Raw genomic sequence first — 22,136 nt, 5'->3', positions numbered from 1 at the left:
ACAACATCAGAAAATGACTAGAAGCATTGGATACAACAGAGGCTCTGAGATCTGGTAAATTTTCAATTGAACTTAAAGATTTGGGCTTCAAGGCTGGTTATGCATCCAGTCAAGCTCTTAGTACAGTTATTAAGCTGGTTTCCATTCTAGTTATTTAACAATCAATTCTCAATAATGGGAGGTGCCACTGCAGCTGATCAGTCAGTGGTCACCAATAACTTGATCTCTGTTGTTTATTCTATGTTTTGCCATTATACTTAGATCAGAGCTCATTACATCCTTGATACAGAAATGGGCAAAAAGGCTGAATTCAATTGAGGTTAATGTAACTAGCCCTGGTGCAAAAGCTGCATTTGACCAAGTGTGACATTGGGGACGCCATAGAAAATGAACGATGAAGGGAAACATACAAACACGTAACTAATGCACGGGTAGATCATTCAGATCTTTGACCCCGCTACACCATTCAATAAAATTATGGCTGAGCTGATAACAATTCAACTCCATACTTATGCCGGTTCTCAGTGACTTTTCACCCTCTTGTTTAGCAAGAATCTATCTAACTCTGCCTTAAAACTATTCTGATGTCACTTCCCTTTGAGGATGGACTCCAAAAGACTTAACACACTTTGGTAAATAATTTTTGCCTTATCTGGGTGATATCTGAAACAAGAATTTCTAATGTTGGATCTGGAGATAATTTTGTTCCATAGGTGGTTCAGAAGTCAAGAATGAAGTCTAAAACTTGGTAATTACTGACTTTTATTGGATGTTATAAGAGCAAAAATCAAAGAAGAAGGATTAAAGGAAAGCCAAGTCCAAAGAACAAAGAAGCTGTCACCTTAAACAAGCGAGATAGATAAAGAACATTCCGTAGATAGGAGATAACCTTTCTTTTTTAATCTTTTTATTGATTTTCAAGTTCAGAAACATAGTAACAATAGTAATACAAAGAGATTAGAATTACATTATTGATTATAGACATATGCAAGTAAAACTATAGATAATACAAGTATACTTGACCTCCCAAACTCTCGATATAATCATGATAAAAGGAGAAATTTTAAAAAATCACAAGAAAGAAAAAAACCCCAAAGTAACAAAAAAAACTAAGAAAGAAAAAAAAACTGAACTAAACTGAACCAAAATCTGATCGAAACAAAACAAGGCTGGGCTAATATATTACATTGAATACAATCATTGATATCGTCAACTCCGCTCCTCTATCCATATGTTCTAGGTTAATAAGAAGGATTCGGAAAAGGTCAAGCTACATCAAATGAAAGTTTTGAATAAATGGCTTTCAGGTCTCTTCAAATTTAATCGAAGAATCAAAAATGACACTTCTAATTTTTTCTAATTTAAACATGATATAGTTTGGGAAGAGATAACCTATAAAATGGTTAGCTTCAGTGGTATGACACAGGTTGCAGAGAAACTTGTAGAAAATACAGAATTGGCTATACTACAATTCACTGAATGATTACAAGTGATACAAAAATATGAATAAGCATAGATCCAACAGTAAATTTCAGGAAAATGGTTGATGATTGTGCTCTGCAAACCAGCATAGACATCATGGGTTAAATGGCCTCTAATGCTGTAAGCAAAATAAGGAATTCTCACACAAGAGGAAACCTATCCACATCAATCTTGCCAAAGCGCTCCGATGGCCGGGGCCAGCACAATGGATAATAGTCATGGTTGTTGGAAGTCTTCCATTTCGTCTCCAGGACAAAACTGCAGGAGTTCAAGATATTTTTCTGTGCTTGGTCATTGTCAGTTGTTTGATCAAAGATGTTTTACCCACAATTTCAAACAATGTGGAAATTGATTGATTGCAGAATGTTTAATTCCTCTATGTGGAACAAGACCCTGTTCAGCCTTTGCGCATGTTAATTGGCAAAATGCACCTACAACTTAGTGTAAGGCAATGACCAACTCCCATTGAGAGAGTTTACCATCACTTGATGATTTTCACTGGTACTGCATTGCCAAACACCCCAGCACAAAGACTTGCTAGTATGAAGTACAGCAAATAGTGTTGGTTGTCTGTCGTTTCCAATGACAATGTAACCCGTTTGGAAAGAGTTTTATAGTGGAAAAGGCTGTTGTTCTGGGGCATTTCCACTCTCTCAACCTCAAGTCTTGGTCCAATGGTGTGAAAATAGCATGATGCCTTTTGTGACTTGTCATGCCCTTCGCTCTCCACGAAGGGTTGCACCACCGCCTTCTTGGCCATTGGATATTGTAGTTGATCTCATCTGCCCAATCTGCCGGAACTAGCTTCGCATGCTGGGGTAGGCAAATACAGTACAATGGCTGGATGTACTGCAGCGTGTTCTGTTGATTTGAAGCTTTTTCATTTTCTCAATGGCACAAACCAAGAGCGTAATGGAGTACTTTCCACTTATCCTGATGGATGCAGCGCCAATAACATCTTGACTTCATCCAAGTTAAGGCAGTCTATTGGATTGTTACCAGTCCTAAATATTCATTTTTTACAGTTTGGATATTGTGACTTCATTGTGGTTTGCCTACAAAATTCACTTCAACAGTAACTAAACCTACAAGCTTTCCATGTCATCCAGTCCTGAATTGGATGAAATGCTTTCCTTCTGTTTAAACATTGACACTTTAGAACAGTATTATAAATTCATCATACAGACGCAGCAGTTTAAGAAGCTGTGCAATTACTATCTTCTCAAGGATGATTGGAAGTATGCATCTTAAAGATGATTCTTGACAGTGATGCCTATATCCCTTAATTTTATCAAGTATCAGAATGCACATTGAGTAGAGTTTGTACAGCATGTTGATAAACATTGTTTAAATAGACTAAAAACTTGCAGAACATTAAATTCACCAAGTTGATGGCTTGAGTATAAAAACAAATGTAAGTTTATTGAAAATAACTTAAAATTATTTGGTATTGTTGAAAGGATTGCATACAGAGCTAAAAGACCTTTTCTTTTATCATTGCAGTATCTGAAAGTAAAAATGTGCCTGATGCTGTTCAAACAGTGCTGACACAGCAAATGAGCAGGCTGTTTGGAGAAACAAATCCAAAGAGTTTTAATGAGGCTTTTCTAAACAAGCATTTGAACTCAATCCCACACAGGTTAGCTGGTAAGTGAAACTTAGCTTTTGGAATGTATATAGTGAGTAACTAACAGGATAAAATACAATTGCAAACACAGTTTCAACTAGAAAGAAAAGTCCCTATGTAAATAAGTCAAGTTTTTGTGTTGCACGTACTTGGCAATGACATGTAAAGTGAAAGCAGAATCACACCAGCTATAATAAATGTGCAAACCTCTACAATTCACATAATTCTCATGCTTTCTATTCTCCATGTCATTAAAACACTCTTCCTGGTGAGTAATTTCACTGATGCCAACAATTTTATTCTGTTTTTCAAATAGTGGTTCTTGCATGAATGTCAGCTTGATCCAGTTCTTGCTAATGGTCATACTGATGCCCCATCTCCCCTTTCCTTGGTTCACCAGTTGCTCTGCCTTGGAGGTTCATTAACACTACAGGGAAATTTAAAAATCCCAGCAACTCTCATACTGGGATCAGTTAATTCAGCATACATCATAGATCAAACCTGGTTCACCTTACTCTTTCAGCCTTGGAATTTTAATAGAAACATTTTATTGCCACTCATGAAGTCTGCATTCATTTTGGTCTAACATTACTTGTTCCTACCTATTGTCTTAAAAAACAAATCTTTTGCACACCTATAAACTGATTTCTTGTCTATTTGCAGCTTCTTCTAAATGGGCAATATAATCAAAATTAGTCATTCGCTGCAAAAAAAGAGACATGTAGTGGTTTTATTGCAAAAGTGGTTCATCTGAACGCTTCTTTGAGGAAAGCTCCATTAATGGAGTTTAAACCATGTCGTCACTTCACATTTACTGCCAGCTATAAAAGGTAACAAACTGGAAATAATGAAACTGGATATCTTTTAAAATGGTGCTTCCAGTTTGTCCATTGAAGAATTCCAGAATTCCCCATGATCAAAGCATTTCTAATACTAGAAATACATGGATCTCTTATGTAACACACAAAAAGTGATTGAAACTTTGAGCAAAATGACTTTTGGGGAAATTGTGCACAAATTGTCAATTCTGTTTGTTAACTATTTCAATCCTACTGTAGTTTTTGTTTTATTGTACTTCCCATCTATAACAGATGAATGTAGCATGGTTTTTTTTTCAGTTCTGTTAAGTTTCCATTATTACTATATTGTCTATCTGTAGAAAATATCTAACTCTTCCTTGGTGTTTCACAGTGGTGTTATTATGATTTTTCTAAATACTCATGCAATAGAAAGTTGTTGGCATGAGCCCTGATATCCTACAGTATCCTGAAATTGTCGACTATTTATCTGTACATTTATTTGTACTATTGCAAATTACTGCTAATATTAGGATCATTATTTTTAATATATTTTTAAAATAATTATTTTAAAAATTATAGTTGTCATGGTTTTATCTCTTCAATGGTGCCTGCTTTTAAGGTTGTGAGCTATATAAGGTATATAAGCTATTGCTGAAAAAATAGAAACATTTTCCATGAGCAACAGGACAAATTTCTTTAAAGTTAATTGTTAAAAAAGAATTACTTTATGCTACAATATTTAAACCTTAGTCATTAAAGTAGGACCAAGTTTCCACTTTTTTTGCACAGAATATTAATTGCTGAGCCATGTAGATCAGCAAAATGCCAGAATCAATTTAATGTTAATAAGGTTATTTTAACTTGCCTTTGCTTACCTTTATGAAATTCAGAGAGGAGGTGGGGGGTGGATGGTACAGAGATGAAAATTCAATCCTGACTTCCGTGTTGTGCGGCTGGAATTTGCACATTCTCACTGTGATTGCAGGGGTTTCCCCAGTTGCTTACGTTTCCTCAAAAATGTGGGCTGTTAGTTGAATTGTGAATTGCTACTAGAATCTGTTTTTTCTATTGGTGAGAATCTGGGGAGAATAAGTTGCTGAGAATTTAATGGCGAATGGGATTGCTCTAAGACAACAGATAAATGTAATTTCAGTCCTGTTGTTCCTTGCCAAGTTTGTAATCAAAAATAACGCTTAGTTTTCACAAAAAAAGTGCATGTGAACTAATTTTCCAAAGTTTGGGTAAAGATACTATATTTGAGTTAATTATCAAAAAGTGGCATGTTATTTTGTAGGAGGAAGACTAGAAATATAGGGAAAAACAACAGGTTAAGTTTTCCAGATGTTTCCTTTATTATTTAGCTGTTTAAAAAATTTGTGGAATGTGAGTAGAGCAGGAAAACCCAATTTTTATTGCCAGTATATACCTAAATGACCTTGACAACGTTGATAAGGTGTTGGCTTGTTCGGCTTCAATTCATTTGGTGGACATAATCCACCTGTTGTAACACTGCTCTTTGTATCAGATTTCACGATTTTGCTCCAGTGTTAATGAAGGTGATATGTTTGTATGTTACGGTGGGCATCACATGAATTATCTCTTGGCATAGCTATTGACATTATACAATTACTTTATGTATCTCTCACTTTTAGAAAAAGTTGGTAAATGGCAAGGATAACAAGACCAGACCAGTTATGTATTTATTTGTATTGACAGTAAACTTCAGAAGAAACTTAAGTGCTGAGGAATGTTTATTGGTGGAGTGATTTTAGAATGATATTGTTGAATTTATAACGGGGCATTGGCCCTCAAGTCAAGATATTAGAGGGATTGTGATGCAACATTGCTTAAATGTGATTGAATATTCTGTTTTCTTTAATTAGCATTAGCAGTAAAGGATTTTTTAATATGCAGAGTTCACATCTCTGATAATGGGGGAAAATTGTGCGAGGACAAATTTTGACTCCCATTAATAATTGTGATTTAATATTATTGGTAAATGATTTGAAACCTATAGATTGTATTGTGCAAACATGAGGAATTCTGCAGATGCTGGAAATTCAAGCAACCCACATCAAAGTTGCTGGTGAACGCAGCAGGCCAGGCAGCATCTTTGGGAAGAGGTACAGTCGACATTTCAGGCCGAGACCCTCCATGTCGGCCTGAAACATCGACTGTACCTCTTCCCAGAGATGCTGCCTGGCCTGCTGCGTTCACCAGCAACTTTGATGTCTGTAGATTGCATTGTGCTTAATCAATTGAAAAGTTTCCTTTTCATACTAGAAGTTGATTCCAAGCTAAATTGAATGTGTGATAGAAGAATTAACTTTAGATTTCTCATAACTTGAACAGGTTATGGCAGGAATCTTCTCTTCACCTTGTTCCAAATAACACCAATTTCTGTATGTCCTAAAATACATACACTGTTTGTACTTATTTGCAGCTGCCAAAATGATGTACTACAATGACCCTTCCACTCAAAAGAGGGCAGTGGAGTTAGCTACTGGACTTGATGAGTATCTAAACCAGAGAGGGATCCAGGTGAGTTTGACAGTAAGCTTCCATCATTGTAAAGCTATAAAAAACTACCTTTAGTGAACTCTTTAGTTTGATTTCTTTTAGTTTAGTCATTTCAGCAAGGAAATGGGCCCTTTGGCTAACTGAATCTGCATTTTTGTTCCTCCCCAATTAAGTTTAATCCTGATACGAAAAGAAGCATTTTGAGAAGACACACAAGGATAGCACATTTGCTGAAAATGGTAGGGCTATAGGGAACAACACACATCAAAGTTGCTGGTGAACGCAGCAGGCTAGGAAGAGGTGCAGTCGACGTTTCAGCTGAGACCCTTCGTCGGAACTATAGGGAATGTTGTTGAACAGATCTACCTTGGGACCCTTGAAAGTGGCAACATTGATAAGTAAATTGGTAAAGACTTATAGGATGCTTGCCGTTATTGGCTGTAACGTAGAGATGGATTGCCACCTTGCAGCTTTATATGCATTGATTCGATATTGCATGGAATATTGTGTGCACTTTTTGGCCAACATTCTGTAGCAAGGATGTGATTGTGTTGAAGAGAAAGTAAAGGAGATTTACCAGGAGCATTACAGTTATAAGGAAAAGCTTCGTAGGCTTGGTTTGGTTTCCTTTGAGCAAGGAGGCCTAGAAGATATAAAGTTATGAAGGGGGTTGATAGCAAAAGTATCTTTCCTGTGATAATACTACAAACTCCATTTGGAGAAAAGTTGGGACATTTTCCAGAATGCAATAAAAACAAAAATCTGTGATATGTTAATTCACGTGAACCTTTATTTAACTGACAAAAGTACAAAGAAAAGATTTTCAATAGTTTTACTGACCAACTTAATTGTATTTTGTAAATATACACAAATTTAGAATTTGATGGCTGCAACAAAAGTTGGGACAGAGTTAAAATAAGATTGAAAAGTGCACAGAATATTCAAGTAACACCGGTTTGGAAGACTCCACATTACGCAGGCTAATTGGTAGCAGGTGAGGTATCATGACCGGGTATAAAAGTAGCGTCCATCTTAGCAAGTCTTAGTCTTAGCAAGCAAGGATGGGTCGTGGCTCACCCCTTTGTGCCAAAATTCGTGAGAGAATTGTTCAAAAGGAACATTTCTCAACGCAAGATTGCAGAGAATTTAGGTCTTTCAACATCTACAGTACATTATATTGTGAAAAGATTTAGAGAATTCAGAGACATCTCAGTGCGTAAAGGGCAAGGTCGGAAACCACTGTTGAATGCGTGTGATCTTTGAGCCCTCAGGCGGCACTGCCTAGGAAATTGTCATGCTACTGTGACAATTATAGCCACCTGGGCTCGGGAGTACTTCAGAAAACCATTGTCACTCAACACAATCCGTTGCTGTATCCAGAAATGCAACTTGAAACTGTATTATGCAAGGAGGAAGCCATACATCAACTCTATGCAGAAACGCTGGTGAGTTCTCTGGGCCCGAGCTCATCTCAGATGGACCGAAAGACCGTGGAACCATGTGCTGTAGTCAGATGAGTCCACATTTCAGCTAGTTTTTGGAAAAAACAGGCATCGAGTTCTCCGTGCCAAAGATGAAAACGACCATCCAGATTGTTATCAGCGAAAGGTGCAAAAGCCAGCATCTGTGATGGTATGGGGGTGCATCAGTGCCCACGGCATGGGTGAGTTGCATGTATGTGAAGGTACCATTGGACTCTGAGGTGTATATTAGGATTTTAGAGAGACATATGTTGCCATCAAGGCAACGTCTCTTCCCTGGACATCCATGCTTATTTCAGCAGGACACTGGCAGACCACATTCTACAACAGCGTGGCTTTGTAGACACAGAGTGCGTGTGCTTGACTGGCCTGCTGTCAGTCCAAATCTATCTCCTATTGAAAATGTATGGCGCATCATGAAGAGGAGAATCAGACAGTGGAGACCACGGACTGTTGAGCAGTTGGAGTCTTATATCAAGCAAGAATGGACAAAATTTCCAATTGCAAATGTACTACAATTAGAATCCTCAGTTCCAAAATGATTAAAAAGTGTTACTAAAAGGAAAGGTGATGTAACACAATGGTAAACATGCCTCTGTCCCAACTTTTGTTGAGTGTGTTGCAGCCATCAAATTCTAAATTTGTGTATGTTTACAAAATACAATTAAGTTGGTCAGTAAAACTATTGAAAGTCTTTTCTTTGTACTTTTGTCAGTTAAATAAAGGTTCACATGAATTAACATATCACAGATTTTTGTTTTTATTGCATTTTGGAAAATATCCCAACTTTTCTGGAAATGGGGTTTGTAGAAATTGTAGGAGTGTATAATACAAGGGGAGAGGTAGGAGACTGAGAGAAGGTCTAAGAATATTTCCACACAAGATGGTTGGAGTTTGGAATTCACTACCTGGAAAGCTGGCATAAAAAGATACTTTCATGATATTTAACAAGCATCTATTCAAGTATTTATATAATCAAGGCTTAAAGGCTACAGACCTAATGTGGGTAAATAGGATTAATGGAGATTGGCTGGAATAGACATGGTGGGCTGAAGTTGTATCTCAATGTTGACCACCTGCTGAATATTTCTAGTATCTTCTGTTTTAAACCACATTGTAGTTTCTTCAGGCAATATTTGTACTGTTAATATCCTTAAAAGAGAATATACTTCCTGAAGTGGAAAACTACAACTCAGGAGGTAGAGTCAAGTGATGCATGGTTGAGTATATCCTAAAAATAATTGCACTAGTTCACTGGGTGATTTTAAAGTTATTGACCCATTAGCTGGGGTATAGGGCTTGATAATTTAAGTTAATAAAGTTCCAAACATTAAAACTTAGTTAATGGCATTACAAGGCTCAACTTTCTCTGGAGTTCTATCTAATGTCAAAATATTTGCGTCCTATCCAAATCATTTATAAGGATGCCACGGCAAATGATATCTAAATCAGGCAGACCAGGCATTAGATGATATCTTCTATTATACCCTAAGCATCGTGGTGTTCACCAGTAGAGAATAAAATTTATTCCCTTTCATTGGATGGGTCGGCTTGTTGTTTAAGTCCGTCAACTATTAACTGCAGTCTTGGTTAGATAAAGGTAACCATAACCTTCAACCTAACCTCACATGATTAATACCATTGCTATGGATTTAGGGACACTTTTGTATAATATACAAATATAAACACACTTCTTATTTTCACGTACCTGACCTTTCTATTTCTTCCTATTCAGGTTTGTGTGAAAGTGCTAGAAGCTGTGCGTGATGGTAGCCTGGGAGTATGTAAAGAAACAGCTGAAGCCTACAGAGCACAGTGCCACAAGATTTTTCCCTATGCTCTAGCATTCATGCCTCCTGGATATGAAGATGAAGTGAAGATCACAGTAAATGGGGATAGTGCTACCGAACCAGAAGAACTGACCAATGAGATCTGAATGAAGATGGTGACTGAAGTGAAAACATTTTTGTCGCACACCTCTGATGCCAGCTTCCCACTCTTGTCAACAGGATCTGTAAATATGTGTCAGGGTTTCATAAATGCCTACAGATCACAGACTTTCAGAATTGAAGGTCTTTTTTTTTATCCTGCTGACTTCAAACAAAATAATCGAAATTTTGGAGGTGACTTCTGTACAATGTGTTTCTGAAGCCCATTTGAGTGAGAAGGTGACATCAAATAAATGCACTCAACACTCTTCTTGCAATTGGCCTGCCAGGTTTTTAATGTAATTTCTAAAGAATTTTGAGAGCTGTTTTAGAAAGTTGGGTGTGACACAAAAATGTAGTCTAACAAATACAGTCTTGAGATTGCCATGGTCAGAAGCACTGGATCCTCTAAGCACAAACTTTGTCAGAGCAGCAGTGCCTGACACAATATGAATGGAAACTCATGCAGACCACAGGAAATACCTTATGTAAATTGTGATGTACAGATTAATGTACCCAGTTTAAAAAGAAGTGTTAAAGACAGATAGGTATTTGGAATTGAAGACTGAATGGGAAGAAGCAAAATTAGAGTGTGTACTGACCATTTCTAAATTGCTTGGGATTTTCTAAAAAAAACACATAAATTTAGTATGTCTGTAGATCACCTGCATTACAGAACAGTTCTGAGTCCATATTTCCATTTTGCTGCTTACAGCGACCTAAAATGGCAAATTTTGGCAGTCAGCAGTTACTGCTTTTCTTTTAAATCCTAAATCTGGTTGCAGTAGGAAGTGTTTGGTAAATTTAACTTGTTTCACGTTCTAATTTAGTTGGCAAGTCTTGGACTCAGTACTGTTTTAATGCAGATGAAGATCATCATCAGTAACTATCTTGACAGATTATGTAGAAAATTATACATTGATCAGTTGGATACCAGTTTTTCCCTCTTATGTAATGACAATTATAGTTCTTGAAGCCCACTATTTCTAAGGATACTTCTTGCTCTGCAGTTTTACTCTTGCCCCAGACTTTGTATGTTTTTAAAAGGGGCCCACAATTTTTGGAAAAAAATAAATTGCTTTATTTCTGCAGTTACAATTAATTCCCGTGGTTCTGAAATGCAAAAGGTACCAAATATAAAACGCAATAAACTTTCTTTTGGAAAATTGTTCTAACTGGGGTATTTATTAACATGGTTTTATTTTGTAGAATTCACTTTCCAGGAGGTTTATTTTTAAAAAAAAAATGTGCCCCAGCAATTGATTCAAAGCACTGTCTGTTACTTATTAAGAAAATGTGATTTGCTCCCTGTTTATTTTATGATTGTATACAGTTTATTTGTAATTGGTCTGTCCTAATCCTAGCTGGTTATCCAAGAAACATGCATTGAAGTGCAGTTGCATCTTCAGTTGTGAATTCTTATGTTACTGATTTGACATTTGGCAAAAAGACTGCACAATCTTCCATTTTAATGTTGCAGGATTTGTGTTTTTTCCCCCCTAATCACTCTTCTAATGCAGTTAAAGCTGGAAGCTGAGAGTATACTGTACATCTCTCCAAATAATGCAGCTTTGGGTCTGTCAAGAGAAAACTTCCTAGGTCGGTATGAATGATGGACTTGCTTCACAGTTCACGAGCTCGGATTACCAGTGGGCTTATGTCAGAATGATCTCTTTGAACCTGAACTCTTGTTAGTATTTGGTTTGATCAGAGGTTTTTTGTGTTCATGTCTTAAACCATTTCAGCACTGAGCTTTGTGTAGGGTTTTATTTTTCATTGTCCTTGATCCATCCAACACACAGGGTACTGATATGGCATATGAAATGTAAATTTTACATTTGTTTCTGTGGTTAGTTCCATTTTAACCACACTGGTTGTATTCAGCATCTAATAAACTGGTAGTGTGTCATTTTTGTCACAAGTCTTACATTCACTTTGCTGCATATGGGGAGTGATCAGTTTAAACAGTTAGAGATTGTTTGCTTTTTTTTGAAAAATGAAATATTAGTAACCTTTATTTGTATTTTCATTGAACAGCTGAATGAATACAAGCACTTTTCCTTAGTGGGAAGACCCACCATTTGCACAAATTATGAACAGGTCAAGTAATAGGCAGTCGAAAATGTTATTTAATCCAGTAGGTTAGTAATACTGTAATTAGTAACAAGATGGCACAATTTTGTTCTTTTTCCATTGTCCTATCAAATGTCCAGAGTTCACTCACTTGGAGAGGCTGTGACTATCACATGAGGTGGGGAGAAGAAACTATTTTTGCTTGGATTTAAGATACTTCTTTGCAATTTAACAATATCATTGTTGAAAATCTTTATTTATTTTCTAATTAAACCATTTCCCAGTTAATAATTAACGTTCAGCTAAATTTCTTAATTCTACAATGTAAATAACTTGCTGTAAAGTCGTATGCTTTAAAGAAAACACAAAAAGCAATTACCTGCTACTCTAGTAATATGTTCTGGCTTTTTAAAAGCTTAATTTCAACCAACTGCTAAGCATGCAGTCTAAAATTTTCACAGTCTGAGCAAACGTAGCAATGATAAAGTGGAAAGTAGTGTTAGGTGACTGCATCAAGCACATTGTTTCCTAAGCATGTTGGTGAAAACTAGTCCTAAGGATTTCCTGATGCCTTTAGCCTCAAACGAAAATGGCTTGTGTCCTTGTCATGGAGTAGGTGAAAGTACTTTTCAAAGGAATTGTAATAACTAGTAACTTCGAGAATACATGAAACCATTGGGTTATTTTGAGAGAAAAATAATTTGTGGGAGGACAATACTTAAAGACTATGTTTAAGATGATGTGATGTTCTCTAACCTGGTTTTGCAGGCTGTTTATTAAAAGTTCATATGAACTGGAATATGAATTTTCTGCTTACACATAATCTTCAATTTAGTTGTGTAAGATTATACACTGGACAGTCATTTAAGTGATTTTTTTTTTACAAGAAAGTATAAGATGTATACTGTTGGCCTTGACTTGCTTTTCTGGTAAATTATGCTTTTCTTCAGAATCAAATAATTTGATTCCACAGTTCAGCAACGATGGTAAAGGAAACTTGAACAGCTAGTCTGAAATTGTAGTGTTGAAATGGAGTAAAATACAGCCATAATGTATTTACACCAGAAGATTAAGGTCTCTTCAAATACTGTTAAATTTGCTGTGCATTTCAGGTATTTTTGTTTTTATTCCTAATTTATAATTTTGTTAATTATGGTGCAAGTACTGAGGTAATGAATTCTGCAGCAGTGGAAATTGATTAGAACCTCAGTATACGAGTGCCAACTTCAGAGAAAGGCTTGCTTTTATGATGAATATAAAGACAATACTGCCCCTCAAAATGTGGTAATCCTGACATATTTAATTCGTTCTTAAAATTCTGATTGATATAATTACCTGTGGTTTGTGGCCATTGGCTTTTAAATGAAACTTCACTGAAATTAGTTTCTTTGCAATGTTCTATGCAGTTAATGATTGGCACTTAAAAATGTATGTTCCAAGTTCAAATAGGTAGTAAGGAATTCTGGAAAATCTCGCTTCTGGACAATTTCAAGAAATATTTCGGAAGCCACTGCCAGTTGCCATTTCGAGCTGAGGAAAGACAGTAATTAATTACTAAACATAGTGCTTTAATGTATTCTACCAATAATGTAAATTGAATTTTAATAGTATATGTTCCTTACTTAGTGTCAATAAGTGTTTATGTCAACATAACTTTTACAAAATTTAAAGAATGGGTGGTAAAAAGACATCTCCATTTGGCTAATGTCGCAATAATTGAACAAGTCTTATTTGTAGGCCAAATAAGACAAATTTCCTCTAAGACTAAAGCAGCTCATTTGTCGTTTTATGGAAAAGATATGTATGGTTAGTGCAACGTTATTACAGCTTAGTGTCAGTTCAATTCTGACATCCACTAAAAGTAAAGCTGAAAAGTGGAGGTAAAATGGATAGGAAGGGGTAGAAAATGAATAATGCCTGTCTTCTAGTGGGGAAGGAAATGCAAATGCACTCCATGTTACTGCTCACAATAAATGCTATTAACGATTAGACTAACTTTTGGCCCTTACAAAAAGATATTTATTCATGATTTTCTCTTGAACTCTCATCCTCAAAAGGTGATGGAATCCTTAATTTTAAAAACCTGCTTTATCTCTACTATAAATGGGTAACCCCTTTTTTTTAAATAGTAACCCATGGTTCTAGATTCCCCCCGCAAGAGGCAATTGCCTCCACGCCCACTAAATTAATTCATCCCTACTATAAGAAACTGGTGAAAAAATATTATCCTGTTCAACTATCCCTCAATACTATCTCCCTATTCAAATTACTAGTTTTAGTAAGCCATCTCTGAATTGCTTCCTCTAATATCCTTGTATGAGGGGGCCAATTCCACAAAGTATTCTAGATATTTGCTATCTATCCCAAATGATACTTCATCTGTGATTTCAAAGTGGAAAGAAATGCAAATCTGCACTCTTCCATTTGTTGGCAGTCTAGTTTGATGTTTATTCTGCTGTTGGATGTGAACTTGCATGTTTTACCTGTCAGTGCAGTGATGCAAAACATCCTGTAACTCTGTTTCTATTTCCTTTACAAGAGTTTGGACAAGGTTTCTGGTGACAATTCTATCATCATCCTCCAACTTCACTCCATGCCGAATCCACTGCCAAACCTGTAAGACAAAGATTACTAGAAATATTAAAACATTTTATAGTGTAATGTGGTATATAACTTGAAACATTCTGCTTGAAAAAACACTGACTTTCTCTAACCCAGTCATGCCATGTAATTGGAAACAACTGAGGGAGCAGGTTTTTAATCAACTTTAGCTTTTCACAGCAATTCGCATTGTTTTTGTTTCATTAGCAAACACTGAATTAATGTAAACATTGTGTCAGTTGGATACATCTTCGTAACACTTTCATTCCAATTTGGTACTATCTGTCACTCTTTCTGTCTCTGATTTTCAAACACTTACCTTTCACAATATCTACAACAGAGAAAATCCTGCTATCTTCAATCAGCTTGTAAGTCTCTTGTCTCATTTTACATTTATAATATCCATTTAGCTTTGCACTTATCTTTGTTTTCTTGTAACAAGGAAAATGTAAGGTTATGTATTGATTTGGAAGTAAAGTTCGCAAAAGTAGGATGATGAGAGGTGACCTGATAGAGGTGTATAAGATGATGAGAGGCATTGATCATGTGGATAGTCAGAGGCTTTTTCCCAGGGCTGAAATGGCTAGCACGAGAGGGCACAGTTTTAAGGTGCTTGGAAGTAGGCACAGAGGAGATGTCAGGGGCAAGCTTTTTACACTGAGAGTGGTGAGTGCATGGAATGGGCTACCAGCGACGGTGGTGGAGGTGGATACGATAGGGTCTTTTAAGAGACTCCTGGACAGGTACATGGAGCTCAGAAAAAAGAGGACTATGGGTAACCCTAAGTAATTTCTAAGGTAAGGACATGTTCGGTACAGCCTTGTGGGCCGAAGAGCTTGTTATTGTGCTGTAGGTTTTCTGTGTTTCTAATACTGCAATATAAGCAGTTCAAGTCAATTCAGAGTTAATCTGGAAGGAAGCAAAGGGTTTATGATGAAACAAGACCCTATCCCCTCCACCACCTGCCCCTCCCCCCCCACACACACACGCCAACCAATGAGATGGTGGATGGCACAGTGTACAGCTTTCAGATAGGAATGTGAATGCATGATGTGTTCCATGCATTGTGCTTTTTGTTTTGGAAATAATGCATTTCCACGTAACTTGAAATCTAAGTATAATTGGGATATGTTTAAATTATAATTAACATTGTGAATTTGCGTTTTTAAATTTTAAAGAATTCTTGATGGAAAATACATTGACTTCTATATTAATGCTAGCAATCAAAACTGAATTTCTCCTCTTCCCTTGGCTGTAAAGTTACCAGCGCTTGCAAAATTTATAAGACAATGATAAAATCAGTTTTTTTTATATGTATAGAGAAAGATAAAAATCACAGCTGCAATTTACTAGTTCCAAAGCAGGGTTTCTGTTGGGTCCTGGTGGTATGGTCCTGTTCATAATTGGCAAAACTGGGAGATCTGTGCAGGATGTCTAGATCATTAAAGAAGCTATACAAATGCATTTGTGTGTGGTACCTTGACTCTTTTAAAAAAAAAAAAAAAAAAATATACTGGAAATTTGAAATAAAAACAAATTGCTAGAAACACTCAGCCAGTCAGGTTAGCATCTGAACAAAGGAACTCCTGTTCAACATGTGCTATTCTGATCAATTAAGTTGTAATGAACTACTCTAACTGCATTCATTTAAGCAAACAGCCATGCTATAAGAAGTTATGAAACTACATAACAGGCCTTTTACCTTAAGAGTTCAAGAATTCAATCATTGCTGTGGATCTTCATGGGATGGTATGAAGGAGTTTTAGGTGTCATTAGACTCTCCCAATTATTCACTGATGTAGTCCTACTTAGAGTTAGTTATTGGAATTTGGAGAGTGTCACTTGGTTGTGGATGGGAAATGTGATGTACTTGGCTTTCTCTCTAATGAAGGGTTTCCATTATAGGCCATGCAAATGTCTCCCTCCTCTGTTAAACTGCAAGTTGAGGTTGTTGATTTTCAGTTGAGGAATCTACAAACTTCTGCCTCCAGCAACAGGTCTTCAGGGCTTCTTTACATCTTTCAATCTCTGAGTCTGAGTGCAAAAGGTTTCCTCGTATGTCTGGTGCTATTTTTGGTTGTTTACGTTGTACATTATACAACACAATAGTGATGTCTCGGTAGGTAAACAACTGAATTTCATTTTTTCAAAAGATAATGATGTTTACTACTCCACGTCTGATACTTGAGTACTTGCCTGTTTATCAGTGTATCATTGAGTTACTGTAGTTTGGGTCCACATGGTCAGGAAATTAAAAGTCTTGTCTCCTAAGATGCAATCTCTAGTACCAAGGTGGCTGCTGAAAATGTCCAGTAGCGAGACCATTCCACAATGAATATAGATTACAACTGGAAGTTCTCGGTCCAATTTTATTAAGTTAGTTCTGGGACAGATGACCTTCTAGTTTGTTTCTTCAAGGCAGGGCACAAACAACAGCAGCAATAAGTAAAACTCGGAATTCTAAATTTGCTCTCTTATAGAACCATAGAACATTACAGCACAGAAACAGGCCTTTTGGCCCTTCTTGGTTGTGCCGAGCCATTTTTCTCCCTAGTTTCACTGACCTGCACCTGGACTATATCCTTCCATACACCTCTCATCCATGTACCTGTCCAAGTTTTTCTTAAATGTTAAAAGTGAGCCCACATTTACCGCTTCATCTGGCAGCTCATTCCACACTCCAACTACTCTCTGTGTGAAGACCCCCGCCCCCCCCCCCATGTTCCCTTTAAACTTTTCACTCTTAACCTATGTCCTCCGGTTTTTTTCTCCCCTAGCCTCAGTGGGAAAAGCCTGGTTGCATTCACTTCATCTATACCCATCATAATTTTATATACCTCTATCAAATTTCTACTCATTTTTCTACACTCCAGGGAATAAAGGCCTAACCTATTCAACTTTTCTCTGTAACTCAGTTTCTCAAGTCCCGGCAACATCCCTGTAAACATTCTCTGCACTCTTTCAACCTTATTAATATCCTTCCTGTAATTTGGTGACCAAAACTGCACACAATACTCCAAATTCGGCCTCACCAATGCCTTGTACAACCTCCCCATAACATTTCAACTCTTATACTCAATACTTTGATTTATAAAGGCCAATGTACCAAAAGCTCTCTTAACGATCCCATTTACCTGTGACGCCACTTTTAGGGAATTTTGTATCTGTATTCCCAGATCCCTCTGTTCTACTGCACTCTTCAGTGCCCTACCATTTACCTTGTATGTTCTACCTTGGTTTGTCCTTCCAACGTGCAATACCTCACACGTCTGTATTAAACTCCATCTGCCATTTTTCAACCCATTTTTCCAGCTGGTCCAAATCCCTCTACAAGCTTTGAAAACCTTCCTCACTGTCCACTACACCTCCAATCTTTGTATCATCAGCAAATTTCCTGATCCAACTTACCAAATTATCATCCAGATCATTGATATAGATGTCAAATAACAATGGACCCAGCAATGATCCCTGTGGCACATCACTAGTCACAGGCCTCCACTCAGAGAAGCAATCCTCCACTACCACTCTCTGGCTTCTTTCATTGAGCCAATGTCTAATCCAATTTACTACCTCTCCATGTACACCTAATGACTGAATCTTCCTAACTAACCTCCCGTGCGGACCTTGTCAAAAGCCTTACCGAAATCCATGTAGACAACATCCACTGCCTTCCCTTCATCCACTTTCCTGGTAACTTCCTCGAAAAACTCGTAATAGATTTGTTAAACGTGACCTACCACACACAAAGCCATGTTGACTCTTCCCTAATAAGTCCCTGTCTATCCAAATACTTGTAGATTCTATCTCTTAGTACTCCTTCCAATAATTTACCTACTACCGACGTCAAATTTACCGGCCTATAATTTCCTGGATTACTTTTAGAGCCTTTTTTAAACAATGGAACAACATGAGCTATCCTCCAATCCCTCTGGCACCTCACCCGTAGATACCAACATTTTAAATATATGTGCCAGGGCCCCTGCAATTTCAACACTCGTCTCCTTCAAGGTACAAGGGAATACCCTGTCAGGTCCTGGGGACTTATCTACTCTGATTTGCCTCAAGACAGCAAGCACCTCCTCCTCTTCAATCTGTATAGGTTCCATGACCTCATTACTTGTTTGCCTTATTTCCATTGACTCCATGCTGGTTTCCTTAGTAAGCACAGACACAAAAAAACCATTTAAGATCTCCCCCATTTCTTTTGGTTCCATACATAGCCGTCCACTCTGATCTTCAAGAGGACCAATTTTATCCCTTACTATCCTTTTGCTCTTAATATACCTGCAGAAGCTCTTTGGATTATCCTTCACCTTGACTGCCAAAGCAACCTCATGTCTTTTAGCCCTCCTGATTTCTTTAAGTATTTTTTGCACTTTTTATACTCCTCAAGCACCTTATTTGCTCCCTGTTTCCTATACATGGCACACATCTCTCTCTTCTTTACCAGAGTTCCAATAACCCTTGAGAACCAAGGTTCCTTATTCTTACTCACTGTACCTTTGATCCTGACAGGAACATACAAACCCTGCACTCTCAAAATTTCTCCTTTGAAGGCCTCCCACTTACCAATCACATCCTTGCCAGAGAACAACCTGTCCCAATCCACACTTTTTAGATCCTTTCTCATTTCTTCAAATTTGGCCTTTTTCCAGTTTAGAACCTCAACCCTAGGACCAGATCTATCTTTATCCATGACCAAGTTGAAACTAATGGTGTTATGATCACTGGAACCTAAGTGCTCCCCTACACACACTTCCGTCACCTGTCCTAACTCGTTTCCTAATAGGAGATCTAGTATTGCATCCTCTCTAGATGGTACCTCTATATATTGATTTAGAAAGCTTTCCTGAACACATTTTACAAACTCTAACCCATCTAGACCTTTAACAGTAAGGGAGTGCCAATCAATATGTGGAAAATTAAAATCCCCTGCTATCACAACTTTGTTTCCTGCAGTTGTCTGCTATCTCTCTGCAGCTTTACTCTTCCAATTCTCGCTGACTATTGGGTGGTCTATAATACAACCCCATTAATGTGGTCATACCTTTCCTGTTTCTCAGTTCCACCCATATGGCCTCGGTAGAGGAGCCCTCTAATCAGTCCTGCCTGAGCACTACTGTAACATTTTCCCTGACAAGCAATGCTACTCCCCCACCTTTCATTCCTCTGCCTCGATCACATCTGAAACATCGGAACTCTGGAACATTAAGCTGCCAGTCCTGCCCCTCCTGTAGCCAAGTTTCACTATTGGCTATAACGTAATTCCATGTGTCAGTCCATGCCCTCAGCTCATCAGCCTTCCCCACAATACTCTTTGCATTGAAAAAGACACACTTCAAAAGATGATTACCACCACACACAACCCTTCTATTTGTGACTGCATGAACTTTTAACATAATTTATCTTCACCCCTGCTCTGGCACTCTGGTTCCCATCCCCCTGCAAATCTAGTTTAAAGCCTCCCCAATAGCACTAACAAACCTCCCTGCAAGGATATTGGTCCCCTTGTAGTTCAGGTGTAACCCGTGTCTCTTGTAAAGGTCCCACCTGCCCCAGAAGAGGTCCCAATGAACCTGAAATCTGAAACCCTGCCCCCTACACCAGTTCCTCAGCCACGTGTTCATCCACCAGAGCATCCTATTCTTACCCTCACTGGCACGTAGCACAGGTAGCAATCCTGAGATTACCACCCTCGAGGTCCTGCTTTTCAACTTCCTATCAAGTTCTCTATATTCACTCTCCGGGACCTTCTCACTCTTCCTATATCATTGGTACTGATGTGTACCATGACATTTGGCTGATCACCCTCCCACTTCAGAATGCTGTGCACATGATCAGAGACATCCCTGACCCTGGCACCCAGCAGGCAACAAACCATCTGGGAGTCTCTGTCATGACCACAGAATCTCCTTTCTGTACTTACAACTATCAAGTCCGCTATCACTACCGCTCTCCTCTTCTTCGACCCTCCCTTCTCCACTGCAGAACCAGAGATCCGGCTGCCGCAGCTTGTCCCAGGTAAATCATCCCACCCAACAGTATCCAAATTGGTATACTTGTTGAGGGAAATGGCCACAGGGGAGCCCTGCTCTGACTGCCCTTTCCCCTTCCCTCACCTGACAGTAACCCAATTACTGTACCTGTGTGCTGCTCCTTTGGTGTAACTACCTCCCTGAAGCTACTATCTATAAACACCTCATTCTCCCGAATGATCTGGAGGTCATCCAGCTCCTGCTCTGTTTATATCTGTATATTCAGTAGTAGCTGGAGGCACTCCAGTTTCCAGGAAGAGCTAACATTCATCCTCTGATCTCCACAGGCAGCTCTATTCAATACTGCACGCATTGAGGTCAGGAGTTTGCCAGAAAGGTGTTCAAAGTACAAAAAAAGCCATCTAAAATTAATAGGAGAAGCCTTTCTCTGACAGCTCTACAATGAATGCAGAAACTCTGTTGGTAAATTTTCACTGCATTGTAATTGTTCTTGCTGCCCCTTCATTCCCCACCACTGACTCTTTCTGAGACCTGATTACATAAGTTTTGAAAGAACAATATCTTGAATGTATTGATATTTCTGTTCTCTGATGGCAGTAAATGTAGTGGATAAAATAAGATCTGGAGTTTTGAACCAGTTCTTCTTAAATGTGATATCATAATATAAAATCTGCCTTGGATGGGTATTGACAATCAGAGAAAAACCTTAACCTTTACCTGTTATGACAGTGCAGAGGTAACCCCTTTATATTCTGATCCATATAGAACTTAACCAAATACTACAAAAATTGCGAAGTATTTCATGCAATAGAATTGTAATTATTTTGAGAAATCAAACAGCAAGATATCTAATTTTATATTTTAAATATAATAATCTTCTGTAACATTAAAAGGAAAGATTGTGATTGATTCTACCTGTGATCGTGAAATCTCAGCAGTAGCTGAATCTTCCACTTGCCCCCGAAAGTAAAAATGACCTTGACCTACAGATAGCAATGAAGGTCCTGTGACTCACTTCAAATAAAGTGAAAATAATCAATATAAACTTTTCACTATTTATAGTGCGGGTTGAAAATAAGACAGTAACTTCTTGATTTACAAATACACAATTGACACTTTCAAACAAATCTCTTTGACTTAGTTTTTGTTTTGCTATAATGAATATCGTGTTTCTCTCCATACAAAGGAAGAGCCTTATATCAAAATACTCATACATTTTGTCTTGGACTTTTGATTTATTAAATTTTGCCTAACAACACATTTTGCAAGAACACGTGCTTTTTGGAGAAATGGCTTTTATCAGTTTTCCTGTATTCAATTAGTCCAAATATTATTTGTCAGTTTGTGTTGCAATAGTTTTCATGGAACAGCACTAGCAGTCTTTCCAATGTATAACCACAATGACTTGTGTGTAGGCAGCCACCGATCCCAGGGGATCAGGGGCTTGCACCTCTGGTGGACTGTCCTCTCCAGGGTGCAAGCATGGGCGGGAAGATTTGAAGAACTGGCTGTTGCCCATGCAACGGGTTCCCCCTCTCCATGTCACTGATGTAGTCTAAGGGAAGGGTAAGCACTGATACAGCATGGCACCAGTGTTGTTGTAGAGGTTGCAAGAGTGAAGTTGTAAA

General features: G+C 37.8%; 2 protein-coding genes across 10 annotated transcripts in view; one reads left to right on the top strand and one right to left on the bottom strand.

Moving 5' to 3' along the window:
- naa15a (N-alpha-acetyltransferase 15, NatA auxiliary subunit a) overlaps window positions 1–11,747 on the top strand; it is a 68,782-nt gene extending 57,035 nt beyond the window's left edge. For 2 of the 3 annotated variants that reach the window (XM_072256205.1, XM_072256206.1), the window contains 3 exons: window positions 2,986–3,129; window positions 6,353–6,450; window positions 9,646–11,747. In XM_072256205.1, coding sequence (XP_072112306.1) covers window positions 2,986–3,129; window positions 6,353–6,450; window positions 9,646–9,846 — 443 coding nt within the window. In that variant the 3' untranslated portion in view covers window positions 9,847–11,747. Of the gene's footprint in view, window positions 1–2,985; window positions 3,130–3,772; window positions 3,940–6,352; window positions 6,451–9,645 lie in introns of those variants that run through there. The other variant, XR_011885771.1, reaches the window with a different exon arrangement.
- Window positions 11,748–11,780: 33 nt separating this feature from the next.
- Window positions 11,781–22,136, bottom strand: part of ugl (ureidoglycolate lyase) — a 73,700-nt gene continuing 63,344 nt past the window's right edge. For 3 of the 7 annotated variants that reach the window (XM_072256209.1, XM_072256210.1, XM_072256207.1), the window contains 3 exons: window positions 21,424–21,491; window positions 14,395–14,525; window positions 11,782–13,441 (listed from right to left, as the gene is read on the bottom strand). In XM_072256209.1, the coding sequence (XP_072112310.1) occupies window positions 13,318–13,441; window positions 14,395–14,525; window positions 21,424–21,491 (323 nt within the window). In that variant the 3' untranslated portion in view covers window positions 11,782–13,317. Of the gene's footprint in view, window positions 13,442–14,394; window positions 14,526–16,743; window positions 16,924–21,423; window positions 21,492–22,136 lie in introns of those variants that run through there. The other 4 variants (XM_072256213.1, XM_072256211.1, XM_072256212.1 and 1 more) reach the window with 4 other exon arrangements.

The sequence above is a fragment of the Mobula birostris genome, chromosome 4 (genome assembly GCF_030028105.1).
Source record: "Mobula birostris isolate sMobBir1 chromosome 4, sMobBir1.hap1, whole genome shotgun sequence".
Taxonomy (NCBI): Eukaryota; Metazoa; Chordata; class Chondrichthyes; order Myliobatiformes; family Myliobatidae; genus Mobula; species Mobula birostris.
Note: the sequence above shows the minus strand (reverse complement) of the source record. Positions and strands in the feature narration are given on the sequence as shown.